The sequence below is a fragment of the Propithecus coquereli genome, unplaced genomic scaffold (assembly GCF_000956105.1).
Source record: "Propithecus coquereli isolate 6110/MARCELLA unplaced genomic scaffold, Pcoq_1.0 Scaffold9, whole genome shotgun sequence".
NCBI lineage: Eukaryota > Metazoa > Chordata > Mammalia > Primates > Indriidae > Propithecus > Propithecus coquereli.
Window position 1 is genome coordinate 3,313,467 of NW_012155284.1, and position 11,560 is coordinate 3,325,026.

General features: G+C 42.2%; 1 protein-coding gene across 1 annotated transcript in view; it reads right to left on the minus strand.

Annotated features, from left to right (window-relative positions):
• CMYA5 (cardiomyopathy associated 5) overlaps positions 1-9,495 on the minus strand; it is an 82,459-nt gene extending 72,964 nt beyond the window's left edge. Inside the window, exon 1 of the mRNA XM_012664525.1 lies at positions 9,284-9,495. Coding sequence (XP_012519979.1) covers positions 9,284-9,429 — 146 coding nt within the window. The 5' untranslated portion in view covers positions 9,430-9,495. The remainder of the gene's footprint in view (positions 1-9,283) is intronic.
• Positions 9,496-11,560: the final 2,065 nt, after the last annotated feature.

Consider the following 11,560-nt stretch of genomic DNA (forward strand, 5'->3'; position numbering starts at 1 on the left):
TATCTCTATAGATGCACCTGTTCTAAACATTTCATATAAATGGAATCATACAATATGTGGTCCTTTGTGTCTGGCTTATTCACTTAACATAATGTCTTCAAGGTTCATCTATGTTGTAGCAGGTCTCAGTACTTCATTCCTTTTTATGGACAAATAATATTCCATTGTATGAATATACCACATTTTCTTTAACTATTCATTAGTTTATGAACGTTTGAGTTGTTTCCATTTTTGGCTATTAATATTATGAATAGTTTGCCGTGAACATTCATGTACAAGTTTTTATGTGGACCCATGTGTTCGTTTCTCTTGGGTATATACCTAGGAGTGGAATTGCTGGGTCATATGGTAACTCTGTGTTTAACTGTTCAAGGAACTGCCAGACTGTTTTCTAAAGTGGTCGCACCATTTTATATTCCCATCAGTACTGTATGAGGATTCTCATTTTTCTACATCCTCACCAACACTTTTTATTATTGTCTTTTTAATTATTGCCATCCCATCTGATGGTTTTAATTTGCATTTCTCTGATGGTTAATGAGGTTGAGCATCTTTTCATGTGCTCAATGGACATTTGTATATTTTCTGTGGAGAACTGTCTACTCAGATCCTTTCCCCCTTTTAAATTGGGTTACTTGTCTTTTTATAATTTAGTTGTAATGATTCATCAGACCAGTTTTAAGGCATGGTTTCAGGAGCTGTTCCTGGATTTTAAAGACTAGTTATCCAACCTTCTCATGATCCTATGAGCCACTAAGTCATTTTCTGCTTAAATTGATCACAGTTAGCTTCTATTGCAACTCAAAATCCTAATTGCTGAAGATTCTGGAACCCACAGCAGCACCTCCTCACCTACAGAAAATAACTTACATAACTCTGCTTTACTGGCAAACTGAAACCTGTTCAGTGGTAGTGTTGCTACTAAAGTCTGGGTATCTGAATTCACGATTCTCAACTGTTAAACTATGCAAACTCAGTCTAAAGAAACTTGCGGGATTGACAAGTGAAAACTGGCAGGCTGAGCAGCAAGTATGAACTGGAACAGAAATAAGTAGAAAGAAAATTCTAAGAAATTGTTGCCACTTCTTGCCATTTTCCTTTAAGATGAAATAGACTACTGATTCCAGTAAGCTATTCAGATGATGAGGCCTGATTTTTCTGATGCCAGCAGGCCTCTCTCTGCCTTGGACCTGCAGCCACAGTGGCTGCATCTCCCTCCCCACGTAGGTTGGTGTCGAGGAACAGAATTTTCTTCCAAGAAGCCAAGTATGGAAATTAAGTAGGGGTCCTGATTCTATCAGATGATTCAACTACACATTTGGTTATCAGGCAATTTCAGTTTATACGTCAACACTACTTACTTTATATACGCTCCCCCTCCCCTTTCTGTAGTCCGGATTCTCTAAGGAGTTGGGGAAATAAGAATGTCACTCCGCTGGGAGTTATCAGTGACTGAGGCCCAGGGTTTGGGGTCAGTTGTTTTCTGCAGGTTCCTGGGCGATGCCCCAGGCTCTCTCCAGTGAGCAGATAGACTGAGACCCAACCGTAGCACTCAGTCTGCTTTGGGTGCCCTCTCACTCCTCTTCTAAGCACCCACTTTCCATTTTTCCCTTTCTAGTGCCCTCTTCTCCCAGAAGAGTATCCTACATCATGTATTTGGAAGGATCTGTTCAAAAGTAAATCCAACCTAAAGCAGATGGGTTTAAATAGGTTTAAACTATTAATCCTCCCAAAGATGTCTGCATTTCTTTAAGTTATTAATCTCTCCCTATTGACTTAATTTTGCCGGATTCAATGACTAATTCTCAGTTTTGATTCTCTGTGCCCTTTATTAGTTTGGCACCTAAGAGATAGATGATTTGTTAGGGGGGTGATGATATGAATGGTGTTAGAGAGAAGGAGCTGAGATCCTGGGGGTGAAAAGTTTTGGTGAAATCCAAGCACTTATTCATTCAACAACCATTTCTTAAGCACCTACTGTGTACCAGACACTGTGTTCTAGCTGTTGGCAATGCAAGAGAGAAGCAGCAAGGCCCCTCCCCTCATGGAGTTTACACTCAGTGGTGGCAAGAAACAATAAATAAACCAAAAATCACAATTTCAGACGGTGATAGGTGCAATGAAGAGCAATGTGAAATTGTATATATTGTGATGGTAAAAGGCAGGAAAGGAGTGAACTAAGCCCATTAGGCAGGGTGATTGAGGAAGGCCTTTTTAGGAAAGTGACATTTGCACTGAAACGTGAATGGTGGATTTGGGGGAGAAACAGACTGGGAGAGCAGGCAGTGAGCACAAAGGCCCGGATGCAGGGACAGGCTCAGGCAGCTGGCTGGAGTGTAGGGAACACACAGAGCCACAGCAGATAAGCTGAGAGAGGTAAGCAGGGGCCAGGTCAGGCTGGATTTGAAGGCCATGGTAAAGACTTGGGGAAGTATTTGCCCCAAATTACACAGCCAGCAAGTGGCAGAGCCAGGATGATAATCCAAGTCTTTTCAATACTATCAGGTGGGGTTTTAAAAAATGCAATATAACCTGGTTTATGGCCAAAATGGTGCTGGATGAAAAGGGATTTATTGAAGCCCTTATCGGAGATCCCAAAACTCTAAGAGCCAAAGACATTATCTCACTTCCTTCTCCTCATGCCTCTTGGGTGGGGGGAACCTAGATATAAAAACTTCAAAGTTTGCTACCACAAACTAATATAAATTCTGTCTTTTAAACAGAGGATCTGAATTTTTTACATATTATGGTAAATACCTACTGAAGGTTTATCACATGATCCCAAACAGCATATAAGGAAGTTATTTTGGTGTTACTATCTTTGGCCTTATGAAAATGCAATCACACTGGATTGCCTAATGTCTATTTTTAAACATAAGATCTACATTAGCAAACTCAATATAGCTAAAGTGCTGGTCAAGATTAGCTACCATGTAGATTTTCTGCATCTTCTATGCTGTTGCTTTTTAAAAAGTTTGAAGTAAATTGAAATAATTATTTTAAAATAGTAAAATTCTACTCAAATAAAAAAGAAAGAAATTGGCTAATAAAGAATAGATGCGTGAAGCCGGGCATGGTAGTGTGTGCCTGTAGTCCCAGCTACTGGGGAGGCTGAGGCAGGAGGACCCCTTAAGCCCAGGAGTTGGAGGCTGCAGTGAGCTATGATGGTGCCACTGCACTCCAACCTGGGCTACCGAGTGAGACCCTGTCCCTAAAAAAAAAAAAGAAAAGAAAAGAAAACCTGATGTGTGTATTTTATATATGTTATATTATATTATGTTATATCATCTCGAGATAAAAACCAAACTCATGAGCATTCCTGCACTGGCCCTGCCATTAGACTAGGATTAGAACCTAGCTAGCACGCTTACCAACTGTTTGAAATTAGGTAAATTACTCAATATCGCTAAGCCTCCATTTTTCTCTTCCATAAAATGAGGATGAAAACAATGCCTATAGCATAGAGCTACTGTAAAAATAACTCCCCGGGTGGGTGGGGAACCTGTGGCCCTTCAGATCCCCGTGCAGCCCCTTGACGAAATCCAAATTTCACAGAACAAATCCCTTTATTCTGTATAATTTGGATTCACTCAAGGATCCAGAAGGCTGCAGGTTCCTTGAGTAAGTGTTGGTTTCCTCTTCTTCTCTGAACTTCTGTTTATTCACTCGTCAGAAGCATAAGAGACTCAGAGAGATGATATCTAAGGTCTCTTCTAGGTAAGTGTTGGCAGCAGCCAGGCTCTCCTGCCAGATGCGCACCACAGTACAGTGAAGCCTGTGTAGGCTGTAGGTAGATGGAGAAGGACTAACAAGAAGGACTTAGAGACTGACAGAAAACTCCAAGGAGAATGAATTAGGAGGCTTCAGGGACTGGGGCTTGAAGGGCCAGGGTCCTAGGAGACCCCTACCTCAGCTCCTAGGACCAATTCATTTTACTTGTGAGATTATTTGTTAAAGTCTTCCCTCCCCAGAGGCAAACTCTGAAGATTATGACCTTTACCTATTTGGTTCACCCCATGTTTCCATTGTCTGGCACACAGTAGTGTCACCTGGCTACACGATAATGTTGAATGAATAAGCTTATTTTCTTACAGTAGATACATTTCTTTACATGGAAAAAATTAAGTTTATTTACAATCAATAATTTTAAGTGCCTTAGTGAAGTCAGCCATTATCAGGAAATCTGTGGTAAATGTAAATTTCTTTTTAAAAATTTTTCTAATTGACAAAAATTGTATGTATTCGTGGTGTACAACAGTGAATGTAAATTTCTCTTTAGCATGTGGATTTTTCTTTAAGAGAAGCATACTCAAGTGAAGAAAACATAGTAACAGCTCCATGAGAGGGCTTTGAGTATTTAGAGTTTGGTAGTCTGAATAGTGGCATCAATTAATCTTCCCACATATTTTGGACATAGCAGATTAGGATGTGAAATTTTGGAATTGAATCCACTCCAGTTGCCTTAATCCAGGACTTTTCTCTGGGCAAAAAGCAAAGCCTATTCTTATCCTTCCATGTATGATCTGGCTCAAGGGTCAGTCTAGGGGCAGCATTCTGACAAGTCACGGAAAGTGGGGATGATGACTGCAGACATCCTAACTGAACAATCCTTCAGTACTTATCTCTGTCCCCTCCAAGCTACTGTATTTCCAGAGTCACTGGGCATTGTCAATCCCTGGTAAATGAATGGTCAACAACCACTAAAAATCTCACCTGACCTAACAGGCTTAACATCCCAACTAAATTTGATTCATGAAGAAGTCTGGATGACTTCACATTCACTCACTCATTCATCCATCTATCCATTTATTCACATCATTCACTTACTCATTCAACAAATATTCTCGACTCTGGAAAATCCTGATTCCGGATGACAAAAATAAAGCTTAGACAGAGCAGCAGTTAGTAGCATAAGAGCTGGAACCAGGAACTAAAGGAATGCCTAACCACGACTTGTCCTTGGAATACCTTTCTGTCCAGCGGCAGTGTCACTCTAAAAAAATCTAAATCCCATTTTAGGAAGAATGTCTTTTCCCTATTCCTTTGTTAATTCCTTACTGCACTGCTCATGACATCACATTGGAGTTAACTGCTTCCCCTCGCCAGACTGTGAGCTTCTTGAGAGAAACGACTGCCATCTAATCATGTTTATGCCCCTGGTACCTAGAACAGGGCCTGGCATACAGAGTAGTTTGGATTCCAAAGACGCCAACAGATTTCTAGGTATTATCAGGCCTGCACTGTCCAATATGGTAGCCACTAGCCACATGTGGCTCGGTAGGGTGAACTGATATGTGCTAAAAGTACACACATCAAATTTCAAAGACTTAGTACAAAATAATGTAAAATATATCAATAATTTTTATGCTGATTACATGTTGAAATATATCAATAATTTTATACTGCTTACATGTTGAAATAATACTTTGGATAATAGGTTAAATAAAATAATTATTAAAATTAATTTCATCTGTTTCTTTTTACTTTTTTTAATGTGGCTACTAGAAAATTTTAAATTACATATGTGGTTCACATTATATTTCTATTGGATAATGCTGGACTAAATCAAAGATCATTTTCTTGTACAAACCACATCCAGTTTCTTGTACCTGATTCTCTAAGTTTTCTTGGTAGGAAGGGGAATTTGGTTATAATGTCTGAATGGAGTCAAGGCTTTCATTTAAACCTGTGCTCAGAATATACAGGGAATTTTAGATTTTTTTTTTTTTTTTGTAAAATTCTATCAGTCAGATGTCCTACACTTTAGTAGGTTTGCTGTTTTAAAGAAAAAAATAAATAATCCCAACTCTTGCTGTATTCCTGTATGTTGAATCAAAGTCTTAACAAGGGCATGTAATCTCCATGCAGACAACACTTAAATAGCTCTTCAATTTCTGGCTTTGAGTGCCCCTGTTTTATCTTCTCTCCTCCCTCAGCCTCTGGCATCCTGAGCACTCACCCCTCCCATGCCCAGCTCTTTCCACTGACCTCAGAAGAGGGCTGGCTCAAATAACACACTTGTCAAAACACCTAGGTAAGCACATCAGTGGGAGACACCATATAAATAGATATATGGACACAGAGTGCTCCGTACTGATAACAAAAGCCATTTACAAACTCCCTTCACCTTCCAAAAGGTTTGTTTCCTACAATGATTAGTTCAATGTGAATGTCACCAACAATTTTAATTCTGTCAGCTTAGACAGAGTTATATCGGCACTGGCAAAGCTGCAATTGAAGGTGATTTTTAAGTTTTGGGTACTGCTGTGGCCAAAATCCTCTGAGCTTAAATAAAGAAATTAAAATTGACCAACAGAAGATGATCCAAAATAAAAATGCTGAAAAGTTTCTAAGGGATCCGTGGGAAAGGCTGAAAGAGCTGGGCTTTTTTGGTCTACAGTCAGAAAAATACAAAAGTAACAAGTTCTATTTACATAACGTATCTCTCTCCTGCAGGAAACCGTGAGTTTGAAACATTTAGCACAGTGCTTGGCACATGGTAAGTGTTCAAAAAAATATTCTTATAGTTAAATGAAAATATGAATGGATAGGTGCTTATTATTTCAAGTAATACTGTGATCGACATGTTTTTCTTGTTTTTATCTTTAAATACTGACTGGTATAATAGACATGGCTTCCTGTTTTACTCAGAATAAAATTCGAAGTCCTTACCATGGCCTACAAAGGCCATGATCTGCAACCCACCTCTCTCGTAAACTCAGCTCTGACCAGCGTCCCGCTTGCTCGCTCTGCGCCAGCAACCTGACCTCCTTGTGCTCCTCCAACAGGCCACACATTCCTGCCTCTGTGCCTTGCACATGCCCTTCCCTTCACCTAGGACATTCATTCCTTCACTCTCTGCTCAAGTGTCACCTCAGAGGGGCTTTCTTCACCACCCTATCCAAAACAGCAAATCAGTTTATTCCGTTTTATTTGTCCTCATATAACTTATTCCTCCTGACATATTATATATTCGTCTCCCAAAACTGGAAAGTCAGTTTTAGTAGGGCAGAGACTTTGTTTTGTTCACTGCTGTATCCCTCGTGCCTAGGAAGTGCCTGGCACAGGAGTGCAATAAATATCTGTTGAATGACTAAATTAATGAACATTAGATTGGAGTCCAGACACCTTGGGTCTACTCCACTCCTAATTCTACTGCTAAATAGTTGTGTAACTTTTTTTTTTTTTTTTTTTTTGAGACAGAGTCTCATTGTGTTGCCCGGGCTAGAGTGCCGTGGCGTCAGCCTAGCTCACAGCAACCTCAAACTCCTGGGCTCAAGCAATCCTTCTGCCTCAGCCTCCCGAATAGCTGGGACTACAGGCATGTGCCACCATGCGCAGCTAATTTTTATTTCTTTCTAATTTTAGTAGAGACAGGGTCTCGCTCTTGCTCAGGCTGGTTTCGAACTCCTGAGCTCAAACAATCCGCCCACCTCGGCCTCCCAGGGAGCTAGGATTACAGGCGTGAGCCACCGCGCCCGGCCAGTTGTGTAACTTTGAACAAATGTCCCCTAACCGTTTCTGAGTATGTTAAAGGATTGGTTGGGGATAGATGTTTTTGTTAAAGGATGGTTGGGAATACATGTTTCTAAAGCCTCTCCCAGCTCCAAAATCCTGTGGGTTTTACAGATCATGCTCTTGTATAAGGTTTTAACAACAATAAACCTTTTTTGATATCCATAAACTACAAGCCCTCCGGGGCATTAAATTATGATTCAAAACCCTGCTCCAATGGTGAAAACTTTTCCAACCCTTCCAGGTAGTATGGATCCCAGGACTTTCTCCCTACTTTGAGGTGCTTCATGCAGACATTTTCTTTCTTAAAGCTTCTCTAATAGCTAATGACATAATTATGTTTTTCTCTTTCTCCACCTAGAATATCAACACTTTGAAGTCAGTAATAGATTCTTAGTAATTTTTGTGTCCTCAGCACCTTGCATGGTCCATGGTGGATAGCAGGCACTCCATGAATGTTTAGTGAATGAATAGAGGTAAGCCAAAGTGGAATAGGATCATTACTCATATTGAAAACTGAGATCATCACTCTCTCCTCATTGATGAATGGTGGGCACAAAGTAGAGCTTTGCTGCCGATAATAATTCATCTGAAAGAATATAAGAAACTAAAACTTATTGGGAACCTACTAAGAGCCAAGCAGTCCTACACATGTTCATAGTTTATTCAATCCTTATGAATTAGAAATTATTACTATTATTTTACAGGTGAGAAAGTTGGGCTCAAAGAAGATGGAATGTGCCCATGATACAACAGCTAATAGGATTCATACCCAGACCTCTGGGTGCCATATGCCATATTCATGTCACTGAATGATATATCAGAAGAGTAGTTCTCTGATCCAACATAAATATTGGTATGTGTATATCATGAGCTTTCCTGCACTATAAAAGCACTGGAGTTCACAGACCGAGGCTCATATCTTGGTTCTCACATTTACTTGCCTTATAACCTCAGAAAATTATATGAAGCCTCAGTTTCTTCATCTGTAACCGAACAATGACCTCATAGCATTGCTGCAAGGGTTTAAAATGAGACGACATGTAAACACTTAATTGTTTGTATGTGGCATAGGGTGAGCCACTTTTAACTGTAAAACTTTCAAGGAAGAACCAAGAAGAAGGGGTAAAGAATGACGATACATCATTCTCACCTTTCACTGAAACATTGATATTTGGGACCATGAAAAAAGAAGCAGGATTTTAAGTACAGGGGTCACTGAAACTCATGCTTCTTTTCTCCAAAGAATGTATGGCCCTTTATGCCAAAATAAGGCCCCATTATAGGAACCTAGCCCCGAGCCAGGCCCCCAGGAGACAGCCATTCATCGGAAGGTACCAGGGCGGCCCCACTCTGCCTGCACTCCACTCTCGTCCCCTAGCTCAGGCTCTCAAGATTGCTACGGTGCCTTGGGCCAGCCGTAAGCGATCCAGCACATTTGTGCGGTTAGGCAGGACCCTAAATTAATCTCCAGGAATAAACAAGAGCAGCAAGTCACAAGGAGCTGGGGGGCGGGGATGATGAGCTTTGCTGCAGGCGGGCCTGTCACTCCAAGCTGACAGCAAGCACCTTCACCTTCAAGTTCTTTAAAAAGGCAGCGCACTCCAGACAAAATGCTTAGCTCGAGGGAAATGAACCCTCGAGGCTGAGAAGCTAAAGCAGAGAAGAAAGGGGGCGGCTGGCTGCCCTGCGGAGCACCTGCCCCCGGCAGCACTTCCAGGCCCCGCGCGGCGCTGGGCTGAGGGCCGAGGAGACGGGCTCGCGCTACCTGGCGTCCGGCTCCTCCTCCGACTCCGCCGCTGTCTCGTCCTCCTCGCCCTCCGACTCCTCGGTCTCCAGCCCCCGGGTCGCCTCCTCGTCCCCGTCGGAGCCGAGGAAGCTCTCGGTAGCGTGGTTGCTGTCGCTGCTCGCCATCGCGCCTCTCCCGGGCCGGAGCCGGAGCCGAGCCGAGCCGCCCGCGCCGCGCCTGGTGTTCTCCCTCTGACTGCTCTGGCCCGGCCTGCCCGGCCCTCCCCTGCCCTGCCGGGCGGCTCGGGTTCCCGCCCCGGGCTGGCGAACGCGGCGACTTTAAATAGAAGGCGTCAAATGTTTCGCCACCCGGCTTCTGGGGCCCGGGCTCAGCTTCTCCTCTTCTCCGCGCGTCTGCCAACTTCCCCCAGGCCTCTCCCGCCCCGGTTTTGGCGGATCCCTGGCGGGCCTTTTGGGCAACTGGAGATCACTTTAAGGGGCGCGGGCTTCGGCTGCACCAGGGGATTCAAAGGAGGAAAGGCACCCTAGCCCCGCAGTCTTTCCTCCGCAGTGAGTGTAGCAGGTTTTATGTTTCGAGCTTAGCTACTTGATAGGCCCTTTATCCCAACCAAACAATAACTACATCCTGAGCAGAGCACTGACTAGTATCAGGCAGTCAGAGGAGCTCGCTTTCATTACCTCCTCAGTTCTGCGGGTACCTGCAGTAGGTTTTACTGTAGTGCCTGTTTCTTAGGTGGGGAAACTGAGGCTCAGAAGAGCTCCAGTAGCTTGCTGAAGGTCTCATTGCTAGCAAAGCGACCCAATGGGAAACAAAGCTAGGTCTGCCCTATTCAAAAGCCCAACTTTGAACCACTTCAGCATTGGCTCCCTTTGTATTTGTAAGTCAATAAATTGTGTATTCTCTTCCTCAGAGGCCCCTGATTGTTCAGTCAGGAAACTTTATCTCCACTCATCTTAAACCTAAGGAGGAAGTTTTCTCCACATTAGCCAAAGGCTATGTTTTGTCTGAAACTTGGCCCAAAGGCCCCAGATTTTCCCTGGATCATATCCAGACTTTCCCTGGACGTATCAAACGGGTGCCTAAAATCCCTCAATGACTTTCCATGCTCAAGGACCAAAGGCCAATACCCTTAGGAAGATAAATGTTGCCTAACAGGTCACATTTTACCCATCTGGTGTCTTTCCCAACATCGTATCGGATTACTCCAGTGTCTCTATTTACACAATTCCTTGTGCCTGAAAGGTTCTTTCCATCTTTATTTACCTGGCTGCCCATCATTCAAGATTACCACCTTTCTCTGAAATCCCCAGGTTAAACTCGGTACCCCTTTTTTGGGTTCCCACATCATCCTATATTCCAACTGTGTTTGTATCTCTTTCCTCAGATTTTGTAATTTTATATTACTCATCTTTGTCCCACCACCCCCATCCCTTACCAGCCTATAAACTAGCAAATGACCTAGCATGTAGCAGGTACTTATAATGAATGCTCCCTGAAGGGACCCGCACCAGACCTGATGAGTACATACAAGTCAATGTATCTTTACAATACATAAAGATCTTCATTTCCTGACAATGATTTTATAGCTAAAACAGTGAACATCTATTTTTAATTACAGCACATCCTATTCACAGAGTTGTTAAGTATGATGAATGTAGGCTGGGTATTATTTACCACTTACACTAGCTCGTATGCACAGGCCTACAAGGAGCAAATTGTAGATAGTTCAGACAGTACAGAAGCATCAGATAGTGGGGCATAAGAAGTGAAAACAGCAGAGTCCAGCCTTCCAGAGTTCACTAAACCAGGTTTAACATCAGCAATATTTATTCTCTTAACACCAGCTAGGCTTTTTCCATTAATAAATCCCAAATGACCTTGCCACATAGGACAAAAAGAATTCAATCACAGCTGGGGGAATCTGTTAAACACTAATCAGAACTACAGGTAGCCATTCTATATTTCTTCCATTTAACTCAAAATTTCCTAGGAACACTAAAGTCTACAAGATTTGCAAAGATCCTAGTTTGAATCAATACAAAATTTATAACTGCAGTACAGATTGCACATTTTTAAAACTAACATAACTTTGAGTAACAACATATGCAAATACAGTTGGCCCTCTGTATCTGTGGGTTCTGAATCTATGGATTCAACCAACAAAGGACAGAAAATACTTGAGGGGGGGTTGTTGCATCTATACATGTATAGACTTGTTTTCTTGTCATTATTCCCTAAACAATACAGTATAACAACTATTTACATAGCATTTACACTGTATTAGGTATAAGTAAT